Here is a 16,877-nt window from a genome sequence, read left to right as displayed (position 1 = left end):
TTTTGAATATGTCACTTTTCTATGTGGCCATATGCACCCCCAACTTTAGAACTCCCCAGTGACTTTAATATGACTTTGCAGTATTGCCTTTTTTGCACAATACTGTTTTTTTTAAGTGATGAGCAGTTGATACTGTGAACCTTCATTTGTTCATCCACCTTCACCAGTTTTCTCAGCACCCAGCCAGACTTTCCTCTGTGCTCTTACCCACAACTCTACCCCATTCCTACGTTATTTTCAAGCAAATCCCAGACCTGATGTTAGAATGATGTTAAGGAGAAGGAGGTGATAATGCAGAAAGCTCCTGTTGAGAGTGTACCTGTGTGTCATGTGGGCTTCTCCCATCCTGTGGGGTCCCAGAGTGGTGCTTACAGGCACCTGTGGTGCTGGGAACAGCAGCCTGGCCTCCATGCTTTTCTTCTGTCTTTTAAATTAGCCCCTAGCTTCAGTTTGGTACATAGAGGGTTCTAGGGTTCTAGCCCGGAACTTTTTTTTTTAATTAAAAATTTAGCAACAAACGAACTAAAACATTAACACATGATCATTCCGTTCTACATATATAATCAGTAATTCACGATATCATCACATAGTTGCATATTCATCATTTCTTAGAACATTTGCATCAATTCAGAAAAAGAAATAAAATGAAAACAGAAAAGATTATATATACCATACCCCTTATCCTCCCTCCCTTTCATTGATCACTAGCATTTCAAACTAAATTTATTTTAACATTTGTTCCCCCATTATTTATTTCTATTCCATATGTTCTACTTGTCTGTTGACAAGGTAGATAAAAGGAGCATCAGACACAAGGTTTTCACAATCTCACAGTCACATTGTGAATGCTCTATCACTATACAGTCATCTTCAAGAAATATTCTAGCCCTGAACTTTTGCAGCAGGGAGGAAGCAGGGAGGGGAACCTGCCAGTCACTTATCCAGAGCCTGTCATTGAAAAGGGATACCAGATACCGTATGGACCCAGGGAAGTTCCAGGATCACTGGCTCTTGGGGTAGGGTTTTGATTAAGAGGGGAAAAAATAATTAAAGCCTTAGACAGTGCAAGGTGAAGCTTTACAGGATACCTTTGCATACATTCTCAACCCTTTTATCATTGTGTCTCAGTCCCTGTGAGGTAAGGGAACCATAGCCCCCATTTTGCAGGTAAGGACACTGGACACTGGGTCCAGATGGGTGTCTCAGTTTCCGCAGCTGGTAACAGCACAGGTGAGACTCCTCCCAGGTATTTTCTCTGCAGAGCTGGCGTCCTCAGACAGCCCAGCACTTAACCTCCACTGGCCTGTACTCAACGTTAGTGTTGCCTGTGAGCCGAGGCAGGACTTCAGCATGTGAAGGGAAAAGTGGTGAGCAGTTGGTTCTCTGTTTTTTTCCTTCCATTTTTTAAATGTGTGGATTTCTTCTCTCGGAGAGAATCCATGTGGCCTCCTGGAAGGAGTGCAAGGCCTGGGACCAAGCTTCTGTGTTAGCTCTTCCTCCTTCCGGCCTCTCACTTTCTATTCCAGGCTTGGCCCTGGTTACCTGGAAAGACCGTTCTAGGGTTTCATTCCAGTTTTTTACATGAAGCAGGGGAAAGCAGACACAGGGAAAATTGCAACTTTTAAATTGAAATGGTTTATTGAAAAGTTTAGGTTGGAGGAAGTATTTCATATCCTGTGAGTGGCTTTTGTGACTCAGAAGGTCCCTCTGGGTCCCTGCCCTTCCCACGTGACAACTTGTCACTGCCCTGCCGGCTCAGCCCCGCCAAGGCCAGTCCCAGAGCAGAGGAGGCTTTGAGGACACCTGAGGGGACCCAAGAGGCCCATGGCCACTCTTTTCTGACTGCCACTTCTCCAGAGCAGATGCACATAGCACAGCAAACACTTCCACTGAAGGGTTGCCACGCTGCAAAAAGTGGCAGCAGCCTCATTTCTTCCTGAGTGAACTGGGGCCCAAAGAAAGGAGAGGCTGCCACCAAAATCACAGGAGGGCCAGGGTCCCCCTAAGTGGTATGCTGAAATCAAGTACGTGTAATGCTCAGTAAGAGATAAAATATACAACAGTCTCTACTTTGAAGTTTGGAATATTAAATATGGCTCCACCTACATAAATTAACCGTACAAACTTATCAGTCATAAAAACAATCCCACAAAAAATCATTCAAGAAGAAAAATAACCTACAGTGTCTCTTTTGCATAGTCAGTTGCTTAATTTACTTCTTTAACATTGGCACTTGGATGAAATGCTCATGTGTGTACAGGAATGTCACAGTGCAAGATGCTGCGAGCCCAGGCACAAAGTAAAATTATTTTGTGAAGGCTGGTGGTTGTATTAAACTACCGTGCCATTATGCCTCAAAAAAAGAAAAATCCCAGCTACCAATGTTAATAAGCAATTTGGGATCCAAATTCAAAGCAAAAGGACACGAATATCTGTTTTATGATGTTTAGATATGGGGGGTGGGGGGTGCAACTTGCCCCATCCCCTGGGAATCAGCTCACAGTGGGAGCTGCACTCGCCGGCCTTGGCACCAGGTGCCAGCCGGGCCCTGTGGAAGCCCAGGTCAGGGACAGGGCTCAGCTGGCCGAGCTCCATGCTGGCTGTTCCACGCGTAACTGTCCACTTCCCAGCATGGCCCCACAGCCAAGTGGGCATCACCAGCGACCACCGTGTCCCGGTGGCTTAAACGTTGGCAGTTTTGGAAAAGTGATCCTTGGGAAGCAATAAATAGTTCTCTGAGCTTGGTGAGTTCCTCTGCTCCTGCCTTGGCTCCTTCAATGAAGACAAAAGGGATTTGTTACAAAGAACAGGTTACCTTTCCTAACATGCTCCTAGGGGCAGGGGGGCGGGATTGTCCAGCTGCCCTCCCTCCGCTGAGAAGAGAGCCCGTCCATCAGGCAGCGCTGACCCAGGTTTCTTATTCCAGATGCTTCTGCTTTTAGTTTGAGGTCCTGACTGCACCATGGACTTAGCCAAGGCTTTTGGGTGGTTCCACCCTTCCCTCCCTCTGTGAGATGGCTGGTGGCCGTCACCTGGACGCTGCCTGGGACAGGACACACACCTCCTGAGGTCTGGCCTTCCAATACACAGAAAGTACTATCAAGTTCTGTTTAGCAGGAGCTCAGCTGTCTTCAGCTGTGATTGATGGAGAGCCCTGGAAGTTATCTGACCCCCAAGACCTGGCCCTCGGGCATCCATGACGCTAGAACGCACCCTTCTCTGCGCACTCACCAGGAGGTGAGTGGTTCTGTCTGGCTGTAGCCCGCGCCCCAGCTGCCACCTCCTGGATCATTTCTGTCATCCTCCCACATGCTGAAACTTCTTGAGGGATTACCGCTACTTGCCTTCTTCAACTCCTCTCCGGGAGGGGAGGGAGACACCTTGGCTTTCCGCCACACCTCCCACCCCAACTGCATCGCCCGTGACCACCCACTCGGCTCTGCTGCCCCCACCTCCCCCCGCCGCACTTGACAGCTGCTCACACCCTCCTGTGATGAGCTGCCAGGACACAACACTGGATTTTCTTCCTACATTGTTCCTACCTCTCTGACTGCTTTTCTCAGTTCCTCTTTCTGTCTCGTCATCTCCCCAACTTCTGGACATGGGAGGAGCCCAGCGCTCGGTGCTTGGTCTTCCTCTCTCTACAGTCAACTGATTTCTCACTTTCCATCTCATCTATGCAGTGACAGCACCCAAGCGTGCACTAAGGACCGGAAGCCCTCCCTTGAATCCAGGCTCAGCCACCCAACTGCCCGTTCCAAGCTTCCAAGTGGGTGTCTAGGAGGCATCTCCAACTCACGTCCAGAAATAAGCTCATGGCCTTCTCTGCAAACCTGCTCCTCCTGTAGCCCTCCCGCCCTTAGATGCTGACAACAACATCCTTTCATTGCTCAGGCAAAACATGCAGCCGTCCACCCACAAGTCCTCTCTCTATCCATCTGGTGCTGCAGTACCTCCTGTGGGTGCGACCTCCAAAACACAGGCTCTGCTCACATCTCCCTAGCGCCACTGCCAGTACTGTGGGCCAAGACGTTGCCTTTTGCCTGAACGGGGGCCACCAATTCCTTCCCAGCCTCCCCGCAGAGGGAAGATGCTTCCTGGGAGGCAAGATCTGCCTAGAATACCTTCCCCACAAGGGAGCTCAGCAAAGGGCTTCAAATTGCAGCACCGCCTCTCCCATGTGACCTTCTGCCTGAGTTCTCTCCATAGCATTTACTGCCTTCCAGCACTCTGCACTGGTCTCTGTGTGTTTATTCTCTGTGCCACCACAGGGGTGTTGGCTCTCAGATGTCTGGGATTTATTTGTGTGCAGTTTGGGCCAGTCAGGGTCCCTGTCCCTCCCTCCTCGCTAAGGGAGCCCCCGGGACAAGCAGTGTAGCCTCTCTGTGCTTGGGAGGGGGTAAGAGGGGAAAGGTTATGTGATACATGCGTGTGCACAGAAAAAAGAGAAAGAGACTGAAAAAGACTAACAAATGCAACACATGATCCTGGGCTGGGTCTAATAATGGAGGAGAAAAAGCCTAAAACGGGGTGCCAGGTCCCCTTGGACAGCCACCTTGGCTCTCAGGTTGGGCCCCCCCAGGGGAGGCCCCGAGGCAGGCTGCATGGATGCACTGAAGGGAAAAAAACCCGAATAGGCTGCACGCTTTCTACCAACGGTGTGTGAACTTGGTAAGTAATGAGGTTCCACAGTGAATATCCTTGTTCTCAGGAAATGTACACGGGAGTACTGAGTGCTCAAGTATGCAACCTACTCTCAGATATTTGGAAATTAGATAACTGGATAGATGATATAGATTGGATGATATAACAAATGTGGCAAAATGTTAAAAGTTGGTAAATCTGGGTGGGGGTAGATAGGAATTCTCTGTAATGGCTTTATATTATTTTTACAACTTCCAGTAAGCTTGAAATTATTTCAAAATAAAAAGCTAAAAATAAAACGAAATGTGTGAGTGAGCACTTGGAACTGGGGGGGCGGGGTCCCTCAGCGCCTTGGAGCCGCTGTCCCTCCTGGGTTTCCAGCCCACAGTAACCCGCAGTGGCCTCTCGAAGATGGAGGCACCATTGGTTCCACGTTGCCAGTGAGGAAATGGGTTCCTGGAGGTTGAGTCACTGGTCCAAGGTGGCCCAGGGACAAAGGGGAGCTGCGGGACCCACCCGGCGCTGACGCCTCCCCCTCCCCACCCAGGGCTGGCCCTGTGCCTGTGCCACCCCCAGCCCCGGTGGCCTCAGATCTGGACCCGGCATCCGTCCTCACCATGGTGGGGTGACCTGGTCCCGCAGGGGCCTGGGTCGGGTGGGAAGGCAGGACTGAGCCCCGTGGAGGTGTATGGCAGACAGGCGCCCCCTTTCTCCCCCCACGTGGCCCCTGCCAAACCCGCCCCACTCCTCCAGCCCGGTGCTCGCCTTCCCCCTGGGATGGCCTCAAGGGGCCACTTTACCTGCCTTGGGGCTCCTAGGCTTCCCCCAGGGCCCCGGCCACGGCCCCGTTGACGTAATCTGGGTCGCCACCGTCATCATCAGGGCTCCCCGCCGGGGACTGAGGTGCTGCCCTGGGGACCAGCTCTGCGGACCAGCCAGCAGATGGGTGTCAGGGTGCTTCCCACAAATGCACCCACTACAGCCCTCGCCCATGCCCCAGGGCCCAAGGCTCTGAGTCCACAGCCCTGCCCCAAGGACCGGCTCAGAGCTGCAGGAAAAGCGACACTGGACAGGGGCCCGTCACCTGTCTCTGCCAAGGCTGCCTGCCCCAAGGTGACTGACACGTGCCAGGTCTCTGCAGCCACCGACGCTCTGGAGGGTCTGCCACGGAATCAGCCCGAGCCCCCACCCCAGCATGCCCCTCCCAGGCTACCATCCCACTGCCACCCTCTTCTACCCTCCCAGCCCAGTGGCTCTGGGGCACCTACCCCCCAGCCTCTGGGACTCCTGCCACTGCTGGATGGAAGCCGAGTTCTGATAATCCGCAGACTCCTCATCGCCTGCAGGGGGAGCACACGCATGGGTGGCGGGGCAGCCTCTCCTCCACCCAGGGTCCTGGGCCTAGTGCTGGGCAGCCCCTGCGTGGCAGAAGGGACCCCCTCTGCTCCTCCCATGGAGGTGCTGGGAGCTGACGGTGCCTACACCCCAGGACACTCGGGGGCCAGCACTTTACCCAAAGGCACGAGAACAAGGGCGATCCTTCCGGCCGGCAAGACCTTTACATCCTCCCCGCCCCCACCCATCCCAGTGCCCCCAGCCCGCCCCCGCCCCCGCCCCCGCTCCTGCCCCTGCCCCTGCATGCCCACCCGGGCTGGCAGCCTCACCGGACTCCGGGTGGCTCTGCTTGCAGATCAGCACGTTCTCGTAGGAATTGTCATCGTCTTCATCTGACAAGAGGGAGGTGGGCGCAGGGGACGCGGGGGGCCTGTCACTCTCGCCTCGCTCCTCCCCCTCCCTCCCTTTGCAGACGGCCTCCGGGTCCCCAGGGCGGCGAGCACTCTCCCGGATAGGTTCCCTAACGGGGACTGGGCCCCGACTCCCCTGTCCTCCGAGATCATACACGGACACAGGGGAGCCTGTGCCCTCTCAGCAGGCACCTCCCACCCCCAGGCCTCAATTTCTCCCTCTGGCAAGCAGAGGTGAGGCGTGAAGAGCCTATTGCGGCAGCTGCATCAGCCAAGACCCCCTGCCTGGGCCTCTCTCCATGGCCCGGATGTGCCCCCCAACCCTGCTCAGCCTCCTGCCCGCCCCTCCCTGCAGCCACCACCCCATCGGTGGCCCCTCCTCTCTCCCCACCCCCATCCCTGCCTGGCACTCGGGCCACGCCCACTACCCTTCCCTCCCCCGCTCCTTCGTTCCTGCCGGGGTGGGGGTGGGGCGGTGTCCCGCCTGCAAGGCCAACCTCCTGCCATCAGCTGTGGCCAGTGCATCCAAACCCCTCATCCTCCCCAGCCACCAGCTTCCCCTGCCTCGTCCCCTCCCCCTCACCTTCCAGGGTCTTCTGGAACCTTCCCCACTGGTGAAAGTCCCCGGCAATGGGGTCTCTGCCAAGAAAGCAGAGCACAGGTTGCTAGTCAAGCGTGGGGGCAGTACAGGGATCACAGGGCTGGGGGGACAGTGAAGCAAGGTCCACTCGGGCCATCGGCTCTCCGGGCGCCGCTCGCCCCTCACTTCCCTCCACCCCTGCCTCCTTAGTCCCCGGAGCCTCCCTGGGGCTGGGCAGCCTGGCTCTAATCACCTTGACTTTGCTTTGAAACCTTAGACAAGACCCAGCCTGCTCCGGGCCTCACTTTTCTCATCTGTGAAATGAGGGGACAACCCCAAGGACCCTTCCCCTCTGGGACTCCAGGAGGCTCGTCTGGGACTGGACGCTGCAGGATGAGTCTCCCCCAGGCGGCCCATGTCCCCATCCCTCGACCCCCTAAGGCACGGTGGCTACCCAGAACCTTCTAGAATGGGGAGACAGGGCAGTGGCAGGCAGGAAATGGGGGCCGTGAGAAAGCCACTCACATGTAGGCTGAATCGGACCCGCATCTACTTCCTGAAGGAGGAGGTGAGGGTTAGGCTGAGCCGGAGGAGGGGCCACACCTGCCCCAGCCCCGACCCCTTGGGGCCGACCTACCTTTGCTGAAGTTCTGGTACCTGGGGGCTGCAGAGTCTGGAAGGCAAGCCAGGCTCAGTGCTCCCCTCTCCCTGCCCAGTGGCCAAGGGCTCTGGCTGCCCAGGGAAGGGCCTGCACAGCCCAGGAGGCCCAGGTGGTCACACACCTTTGCACGTGGACTCGGTCCCCTCCCCCGAGGCAGGCCAATGCCACCAGCCCTCCCCACCCCAGCTCAGGTCTCTCCTCTGGGAAAGCTGGCTGCCCTCCTCCTCTGCTCAATACCTGTCACCCAGGTGTCCACCTGCCCGAGTCCCATGGCAGCTGGGCCCACCCCTGTCCCACTCTGTGCCCCAGGGTCACTTACCGTCGAGGCTGGGTGAGAACTGCAGGAGCTTGTCCTTCCTGCAGGGGAGGGGGTGAGGAGGGACTGAAGGCTCAGCCAGGGGGGATAGGGCTTCCGGAGGGGGTGAACTGAGGACAAAGCTCAGCCAGTGGGGAGACCCCCTCAACCTTTCTCCTCCCCTCCCATGGGGCCAGGACAGGGACCCCACTCCTACCTTGTGGGTGCCACGTCAGAGGCTGGTTCTGCCAAGGGCCTTGACCACACCTGCCTGACCACTGCAAAGGGCAAGAGGCGTATGGGCTGGGCTGGCCAGGGCGGTCCCTGCCACCCTGCACCCCACCAGCTCTGCCTGGAGCATGGCCACGGGGGGATGGGAACTGAGGGGACCTTGACCCGGAGCCTCTCTTCCACGAGCACCACCAACCCCAGCCCAGCCCTGGCGCTTCTGGAGACTCACTGGAGTAGGTCCGGGCCACTGCAAAGCTCTGTTGGTTCTGATGCCTGGAAACGCATGGGGCGGTGCTAAGCCAGGGCCTGGCTGCCCACAGCCCAAGGGACAGAGGACAGGAGAGACAGACAGATGGGGACGAAGAACAGAGAGGGATGGAGAGGGGCGAGAGGGTGGAGGAGTTGCCACCCCTCTGGGTCTCAGGACCAAAGGCCTCTCGGGCTGCCCCTGTCCTGCTCCCAGGGTGCCCACTCCTCATCCGTGGTCCTGGGCTGGACCCAGCCCCTGACATGGCCTCACCAGGGCCCCCGGGACAGGTGGGAGGGGTCCATGGGCAGGGCTGGGGAGGTGGCTCTGAGATTCAGGGGTGTGAGGGTGGGGGTGGCTGAAGAGGCTCTGAGCCCAGCTGCTCCTGAGGGATACTGTCACAGCTTGGGGAGAATAACCTCAACCAGGGGCGACAGAGAGGCTGTCCCCACCTCCACCTTCAGGGAGTGTTCAACATTTCCAAGAGAGCACCACCTTCCCGGGATATGCAAACACACCATTTACTCCACAACTGGGGGTACAACTTCAGGCTTAGCAGATGCTGCTAGGTACCTACCTACCACCCAGGTAAGTCCCCACCCTTCCTGGCTCCTGGTGTGGCCACGTGTCAACGAAAGGCAAACCAAGGTTGTTAAAGGGGGCACTGTAAGCTGGGGTGCACCCTTTTTGTCTTCTCCCACCCCTTCTTTCTTCCTACTGCCTGGGATGCAGAGATGAGGGCTGGAGCACCATGGGCCATTTTGGACTATGAGATACCCTTGAGAATGGAGGCCACACACTGAGAATGGAGGTCACACACTGAGGATATTCAGCAAATCATTAAAGCAGGTCCCTGGACAGCTCCCTTGGAGTGGAATGGGCAGAGCTCCCCCAGGGAGCTCCTGGGGGACTGGGGATGGGGATGAACTGGTTTAGGAGGGATACCCTAAAATCAGGTATGGCTTCCTGGAGGAGGTGAGGCAGGAGTTGGGCCTGGCATACAAAGTGGCTGCTCCATGCAAGTTGGTGGGACTGAATCCAACTGAGGTAGGCGTTGGAGAGACAGAAAAGGGGATTAGGTGGGGGGTGAGGGGAGACAGCCTTAGCTCCCTTCCCCACTCCTCCCTCTCTTGGGCTCCTCATCCCACCTCCTACAGGACGAGGTTTAGTTTCTGGCCCTGACAGTTCATAATTCTCAAAATCAACCAGGGCCTGGGGCTGGCAGAGGCTGAAGGGGCAGGGGAGAGCGGCCATGCCCAGGCTCTGGGACTGCCTTGGGGCAGAGGCACGGGGAGCCCCAGCAGCACCCAGGGGAGCCCAGCCCACCCCTGGCGGAGGGTCAGGTGATAACCCAGAGGGCAAAGCAGCCAAAAAAAAAAAAAAAAAGTCTCAAAAGGTCCAGCCCCGGCCCCAGGGGGGTAAGGATGGGACAATTCTATTTTCAAATCTCATGGTGGTTTTTCAGTTGCAAAAGGAAATGAGAAAGGGCGTGTGTGCCCGTGTTTGTACGCCAGTGCCTGCCTGAGCGTGCACACACGGCTTTGTGTGTGAGCAGCGCATGCATGGGCGAGGGTGCGGGTGAATGTGTGGGCGTGCACAAGCGTGCAGGCTTGGTCTGGGTGTGCATGTGAGGCTCCTGGGCTGGCCATTAGTCTCTCGCTCACTCAAAAGGCACCAATGGCTGGGGCCGACGTGGCTGGGTGGTCTTGACCCTGAGCCCCGAGGTCTGCAGCGTCCAGTGGTACCTGGATCCCTGATCCGTCCCCCTTCCCTCCACTTGGCCTGGGGTCGTGACCCCGTCTTGTCGCCTTCCCTCCACCCCTGCCCCCCCACCCCGCCATCCTGCTTCCTGCCCACATCAGGCCCTGCTTCCATGGTTCTGGGTTCCCCTGGGCCCTTCCCCTGGGGAGGGCAAAGCCTCTCCCTCCACCAGCAGCCTCATCTCTCTCAAGACTTGCCCACACCCAGCTCCTCATTTTTGGGGGCTGGCTGCCCTGTCGGTCCTCTGTCCATGACTCTGCCCATCTGTCCTCTCCCTGGAATGCCCTCTTCACCTTCTTTCTCTGTTGAAATCCTTCCACTTCCTCTAGAAAGCCTCCTGTGGTCCCCCAAGGGACGAGCCCACATCCTTTGCTGAGCTCCTTTGCATTTTCCAGGGGAGTCCCAGACACAGCTCATATCTGTTTTGCACCCAGGGTCCCTGCGGGTGGCTGTCCCCCTTGCACTGTGAGGGCGGACCCCTCTGCCTACCACAGAGCCAGCTCTGGGCAGTGGCCCCAGGCTGGGGGCAGGGGGAGGCCGAGGACTTGGGCTGCCTGGATTTCTGGGCACTCTGGTAGGCAGGTTGGGTAGTGGCTGCTCCAACAGCCCAGCACCACCTCCTCCCAGAAGCCCTCCCAGACCCAGGCTAGGGCAGAGCCTGGCGGCCCTAGGCTCCCTCCTTCGTTTCCCTGACTGTGTGGGACCTGCTAGAATCTGGCATGGAGGAAGCGCCAGCGGAGGGGTGCGGGAAGGGATGGAGGAAGTACCCACAGTCCCCTCCTTGCCCAGGGCATAAACACCCAGGACTGGCCGGGGCAACTTACAGGCTTCTCTGCTCATAGATTTTCTCGGATCTTGTTGCACCTGCAAGAACAGACCCAGGTTACCAAGTGTCCCGGAGCGGGGAAAGTGACCTAGACCCGAGGCCCCGCCTGTACCCACTGCGAGCCTCAGGCCGGACGTGCAGGGCGAGCCCCCGGCCACAGTGGACCACCCGACAGCTCAGAGGTACCTGCTCGTCCCGTTTATTTAGAGAGGAGAGTGTGAGGCAGGCGGGGACCGCAGCAGCTCAGCCTCCCCGCTGTTGTCCAGAGAAATTCCTCTGGTCCCCTCCACCCAGCAAAATCAAAGCCAACCCCACTCCTGTGAACCAGACCCTTTGTCCCCAGGCGGCTCTTCAGAAAACTCCCCCCAACCCCAGGATTTCATGCCCTGGCTCAGGCGGCTTATCTAGGGCCAACCTTGCCACCTACATGTGGGGAGCTCTGGACGAGCAGCTCCCCCAGCCCCCCCACTTTACCTGGGCGGGAGCAGCGCACACAGAGGCCGGCCGCGGCCCCCAGCAGCAGCAGCAGGGACGCCCCTGCCCACAGCAGCTCCACGTCCAGACTCATGTCTGCGCCTGGCTCCTTCCTGCAGGGAGGCGGGGAGACCAGTGAGCAGGCTCAGTCCCCCGGACCAGCACCAGCTCTCAGGTTTGGCCCACTGTCCCCTAACAACCCAACGGCCAAGCCCCATGGGAGCCCCACTTTCCCTCCCCACTCCCCACCCCTATCTGTCCCCAAACCAGCCCCCGAGCCCCCGGGCCCATCATCCAGGCTTAGTAAGTGCTGGAAGGTTCTGGGTTCCCACCAGACAGCACCACAGGCGTGCGTGCAGTTCTCCACTCACCCACAGTTATCCCGTTCGACCACCCTGGAGGGAGAGGCGCACCGGTTTCACAACCAGAGAAACTGAGGCTGGACATCCCAGAGCTGCTAAGTGGAAAGACAGGATTTAAACTCAGGCATCCCCATTCCTAGTTATATACCCAGAGGAACTGAGAAGAGTGACTCAGACAGATAACTTGGTCAGCACTGCTTGCAGCAGCCCAAAGGGGGAAGGTACACAAGTGTCCATCTACTGATGATGGATAAATGAAATGTGGTCCGTCCACCAGTGGAATCTCACTGGGCCAGAAAAGGAAAAAGAAATGAAGTTCTGATACCTGCTACGACGTGGATGAATTTCAAAACGATTGTTCTAAGTGAAAGACACAAAAAGATGAGTACCGTGTGGTCCCAGGTGTATGAAATATCTAAAGAAGCAAGTGCAGAGACACAGAGAGTAGAGTACAGGGCACCAGGGGAGGAGGGGACAGGGGGGAATTACTGCTTAACGGGGAGCGAGTTTCTGTTTGGGGGGATGGAAGAGCTTTGCTGATGGCTGTGGTGACGGCAGCTCAACACTGTGAGGTGACTGACCCTGAATTGCACATCTGAAAGAGGGTAAAGTGGGAAATTTTAGGTTGCATATATGTTGCCATTATAAAAAATTAAAAAAAACTGTAGGGCTGTACAGCACCGAGAATGAATGTAATGTAAACCGTGGGTCATAGTTAATAATATAATTACAGTAATATTGTTTCTGTAATATTGTAACACATGTGCCCGATGAATGCAAAATGTTCATGATAGGGTGGGCCACGGTGGCTCAGCAGGCAAGAATGCTTACCTGCCATGCCAGAGGACCCGGGTTTGATTCCCGGTGCCTGCCCATGTAAAAAAAAAAAAAAGATGTTCATGAGAGAGAAAACTGCATGCGTGAGGGAGTAGGGGTGTATATGTGAATTCTGCACTGCATGATTTTTCTGTAAACCTACATCTGCTCTAATAAAGAAAAAAAAAGGATAAAATGGAAAATCTTATGTTGCATATATTTTATCAGCATAAAATAAAAAACAACCGCAATAAAAATAAAAAAACACCATTCAGGGACCCAGATCTGGGCTGAGGCTCCACCCACCATGGGCAATGCCTCCTGTAAACCCAGCTCTGCTCCCTGAGGCCTCATGCACAGAAATTCCCAGGGGCCCCTACCCCATCCTAGGGCTAAGGGTTCTTTTCTACCTCCGTTCATGGCCTCCTGGGGGAACCCAGGAATGCAATGTCTATTTCTTAACCCCCTGCTTGACCAGATCCCTCCTGTCATGGAAGGGGATCAGGCTGGGCTCGGGTGGTCAGGGAAGGCTTCTAGGAGGAGGTGAGTTCTGAGCTTGAACGGCCTGCGATAGCACGGGAGTCTGAGAGCAGCAACTGCCTGTGGTGGCTTATGAGGAGATGTGCTGGGGTGACGACAAAGGGCCAACTGGACAGGAGACAGGCCAGGGTGTGTGGGGGGCTCGGTGAAGGGAAGGGCAGCTGCCCGGTCTCCTTGCAGCTGCTGGGCACCCAGTCGAGGGCAGTGGGGACTGGGCCCGTTGGGGCCTTCGTGGGACTACGCCCCCTACTGTCTGTGCATGCATCTGCTTTTCCCCCTGCCTCAGCTGGCTCCTCTTGGGAAGGGGGCTCTCCTCATTTCGCAGCTGGGGAAAGCGAGGCTGGGTGAAGTTCCAGGACTTAGGGGAAGAAGGGGCCCAGGCCTGCACTGTCTCACTCGCTGGCTGTGTGGCCTTAGGGGAATGCCTGAACCTCTCTAGGCTCCTGAGTCGGCTTCCAGGGGAGATAGTGCTGGTCCCGGGCTGGGACACAGATAGTGACGCATCTCCGGGCAGCGCTGAGACACAGTCAGGAGCCCCACGTGGAGGTGCCCCCTCGCTTCTCCCCAAGTGAGTCAGTGGGAATGAGCAGGACCCACGTGAGAAAAAAGGAAGGTCCACGTGTCCCCGGCCCCCCTGCCTGCTCGGCACCCCCACCCCGAGCTCCTGAGCCGTGACCCAGGTCCATCTCATGGTGTGTGAAGTTGGGAGCACCCCAATCTCGGGGGGAGGACTCCTGGCCTCAACTCCCAGCTGTGCCCGAGTCTCCGAACCTCAGTTTTCTCATCTATAAAGTGGGGTCGATCTTGTGCCTTCCGCAGAGTTGTTGCGGGGCCCCGCGAGGAGAAACTTGCTAAGGGGGTCACTGGCGGCGGCTGGTTTGGGGACTCCCTTGTCCTCCCGGCTCGCGGGCAGGACGTTGAGGTTTCTGCCCTTGAAGGACACCCCGGTGCTGCGGCAGGGGTGGGCCCCCCATATGGTGGCCGTGAGAGCCAGCTGCGTGTCCAGTATTGGTCTCTGCAGGGCCTGACCGAGCACGACTCAGCTTCTGCCGAGACCCCAGGAGTCAGTTCGTGGCCCTGGGTCTGGCGTTCGAGGCCCTGGGGCCAGGTCTGCTGCCCTCTGCTGCCCCTTCCATCACCCCGAGACCGTGGCAGAGCACCCAGGCCCAGCTCCTCCCCACCGCGGCTCTGAGATGCTGCCCGCACAGGTCAGCCTCCCTCGGGCCCAGCATTAAATGGGGGGAGTTCTGACACTCATCTCCCAGGACTGTCACTGGACCAGGGAACGCGATGATGCAGGTGACGTGGCGGTGGCCAGGGTGAGCAGCTGGTATCTGCTAAGTCCCAGAGGAATGGGGCTGGGGGGCTGGCAGCCTGAGGCCAACTCCACAGTCCCGTTCGGGGTCACGGTGGGTGCAGGGCCCCAGGAGTGGCTGGGGCCTAGGGGAGAGCAGGTGCATGCTGGGGGGTCTGCCCTGGCCCGTCATCTGTCACCGACACATACAGCGCCCGCCCCGACCCCTCTGCCAAGAGAGGAGATGGAGGCTCAGAGAGGTCACGCGCTGGGCCCGAGGTCACACAGCAAGCTCCAGAGTCAGAATGCCAACCTCAAGTGGGCCGGCTCCATACCCCATGCTCCTTGGTCCTTTTTAATCATTAATTTTTGGAAAGTCATGCACTATTTTCACCGAGAGAGACTAATTTAACAAACACTCTTCCGCCTCTTTCCCCTACTGCCCCCAGATTGACTAAATCCTGCCCTGTCTCCCCAGTCTGGGTTCCCAGAGCAGGTGGGTTGGGTGGAGGGTGCCAGGGCAAGGAGGCTGCACTCCCCACACCCGACTCGTCCCAAGAGGGCCCCCAGGGGTGGGTGCAGAGGGGAGGGCAGGGGAGGTTGCCACAGCCCCACAGCCCTGCGGCCAAAATAGCATAAAGGGAAGTGGGCAGTTTTCAGATGAGCACTGCTGCCACCCAAGCCGGCTGCGGGGAAGTCCTCGGGGCCGTGCTGAGGCCTGCTGTGGGCCTCGCAGCACCCGAGCCTCAGGCCGGAAGCCTTCCCAGGCTGCAGATGGGGAGACTGAGGCCCAGTGAAGGCAGAGGGTGGGGGCGGAGGGAGAGGCGTCTCTGGCCTGAGCCCTGGGAAGGCTTCATGCCGGGGGCTCTGCTCTGGGGTCTGGATCTTTTTTCCCAAACGATCTGGGGCTGCAGACGAGGTCCGGGATACCCTGGTGGGGGGAGGGGCTCGGGCAGCCCTTGCCCCAGGGCAGGTGGCTGCTGGGGGCCTGGCCAAGCCCGATGCCCCGCCTTGGGCCTCTGTGCCCAGCAGGGTGCGCTGAAGGCAGGGTGGGAGCCGGGAGGGGAGAGCAGGGAGACCCGGCCTGGGCAGGACCCGGCACTCCTGCCTGTGGACCCTACCCCAGCCTGCCATAGCCCTGTGGCAGCGAGCTCACAGCCCCCATTTTACAGATGGAGAAACTGAGGCTGGTGGGCCCAGGTCTGCCAGGAGCTGCTGGGCCTGGCCTCTCATCTCTGGTGGAGAGGGGTCCACGCGGGGGCCTTCCCAGGGTGTGCGGGCTGGGGGAGGCCAGGGCAGGGGAGTGGCAAGAGCCCCAGAAACCAAGTCCCTCCTTCTGGGCACCCCAGGGCGGGCATGCGGCCCAGGGGGAGGCCCGGCAGCCTTCCAACCCCCCAACAGGGCGCCGACTTCTCTCTCCAGACCGCCAGGGCCAGCCCCTGTTCCCCCCAACCCCTCGCCCTGGGGTGAGTCGGGGCAGCCGGACGACCCCTGCCTCGCACCCCGGGAAAGGCCTACCTGAGCGTCGGGGGCTCTCACTGCGGCCGCCCCGTCCTGGGTCCACACACCTGCCTGAGCCCAGCCCACAGCCCAGAGCCCCGCGGGCGGCAGGGAGGGCGGCGGGCTTCCTGTCAGCCACTGAATCATCTCATCTCACACATCCGCTGCTGCTGGACAGGCCGCCCTGAGAGCCGGAGGAGGGGGAGGGGTGGGAGGGGGAGGGAGGGGGAGGGGGAGGAGGGGGGAGAGGAGAGAGAAGGAGACACTGAATCAACGCACAGGCAGACTGAGAGCAGAAAGACGTGGAGACCCACACGCATACACTAAATATACACACGTAAACACAAAGACAGAGGAAGAGACACACAGAGGCACAGGGAGAAAGAATGAAACAGGTATTCACGGGGACACACAGGCAGAGAGAGCAGGAAGACGCAGAGACACGTGCCGAGAACACGCGTGGACAGAGGACCCTCTCACACGTGCTGAAAACACGCACCAGCCAGTGAGGAAGAGAACCAGAGACGGACACACACACAGGCAGAGATACGCAGGCAGGGAGAAAATGAGAGTGAGAGAGACACAGCGACACTAACAGAGAGACAGACACACACAGACATACACAGGGACACACAGGGACAGAGGGACAGGCAGAGACTGAGAGTGATTGAGATGGACCAAGAGACAGAGACTCCCAGGCTGTCAGAGACACACAGAGAGCAAGACAGAGATGGGGAGAGACCAGAGAGAGAGTCGGAGAGGAGAGAGAGGCAGCGGATGCCTGCGGACATATGGGTGTGCGCAGCTCTAGAACTTCATGTGGATATACACAGAGAGTCACAGATTCAAAGAACAGGAGTGGACAGGGACAGACAGATGCATGGCAGATGCACGCAGGGGC

The 16,877-nt window shown here is 57.9% G+C and overlaps 1 protein-coding gene across 5 annotated transcripts; it reads right to left on the bottom strand.

Annotated features, from left to right (window-relative positions):
- Nucleotides 1–1,571: 1,571 nt before the first annotated feature.
- Nucleotides 1,572–16,146, bottom strand: LAT2 (linker for activation of T cells family member 2). Of its 5 annotated transcripts, none has more exons than XM_077140971.1 (14): nucleotides 15,995–16,145; nucleotides 11,836–11,918; nucleotides 11,465–11,577; nucleotides 10,989–11,028; nucleotides 8,386–8,429; nucleotides 8,143–8,203; nucleotides 7,950–7,987; nucleotides 7,607–7,642; nucleotides 7,495–7,525; nucleotides 6,973–7,028; nucleotides 6,309–6,371; nucleotides 5,913–5,984; nucleotides 5,449–5,568; nucleotides 1,572–2,772 (listed from the first exon to the last, which is right to left on the bottom strand). In XM_077140971.1, the coding sequence occupies exons 3-13, from the start codon at nucleotides 11,556–11,558 to the stop codon at nucleotides 5,459–5,461; spliced, it is 645 nt and encodes a 214-aa protein (XP_076997086.1). In that variant the 5' UTR covers nucleotides 11,559–11,577; nucleotides 11,836–11,918; nucleotides 15,995–16,145; the 3' UTR covers nucleotides 1,572–2,772; nucleotides 5,449–5,458. The 5 variants fall into 5 exon arrangements, with proteins under 5 accessions (XP_076997086.1, XP_076997089.1, XP_076997087.1 ...); XM_077140972.1 differs by having other exon boundaries at nucleotides 1,577–2,772; nucleotides 5,445–5,568; nucleotides 11,836–11,921; nucleotides 15,995–16,146; XM_077140970.1 differs by having other exon boundaries at nucleotides 1,577–2,772; nucleotides 5,445–5,568; nucleotides 15,995–16,144.
- Nucleotides 16,147–16,877: the final 731 nt, after the last annotated feature.

Source organism: Tamandua tetradactyla, chromosome 23, assembly GCF_023851605.1.
Source record: "Tamandua tetradactyla isolate mTamTet1 chromosome 23, mTamTet1.pri, whole genome shotgun sequence".
Taxonomy (NCBI): Eukaryota; Metazoa; Chordata; class Mammalia; order Pilosa; family Myrmecophagidae; genus Tamandua; species Tamandua tetradactyla.
Note: the sequence above shows the minus strand (reverse complement) of the source record. Positions and strands in the feature narration are given on the sequence as shown.

Excerpts from the sequence above, each read along its gene's own strand:
- LAT2 (XM_077140972.1), bottom strand. The coding sequence starts at position 11,558 with ATGAGTCTGGACGTGGAGCTGCTGTGGGCAGGGGCGTCCCTGCTGCTG. Across the intron at positions 7,988-8,142 it reads TCTGACGTGGCACCCACAAG|GAAGGACAAGCTCCTGCAGT; the intron begins GTAGGAGTGGGG and ends CCTCCCCTGCAG. Across the intron at positions 5,985-6,308 it reads GCAGAGCCACCCGGAGTCCG|GCGATGAGGAGTCTGCGGAT; the intron begins GTGAGGCTGCCA and ends CTCCCCCTGCAG.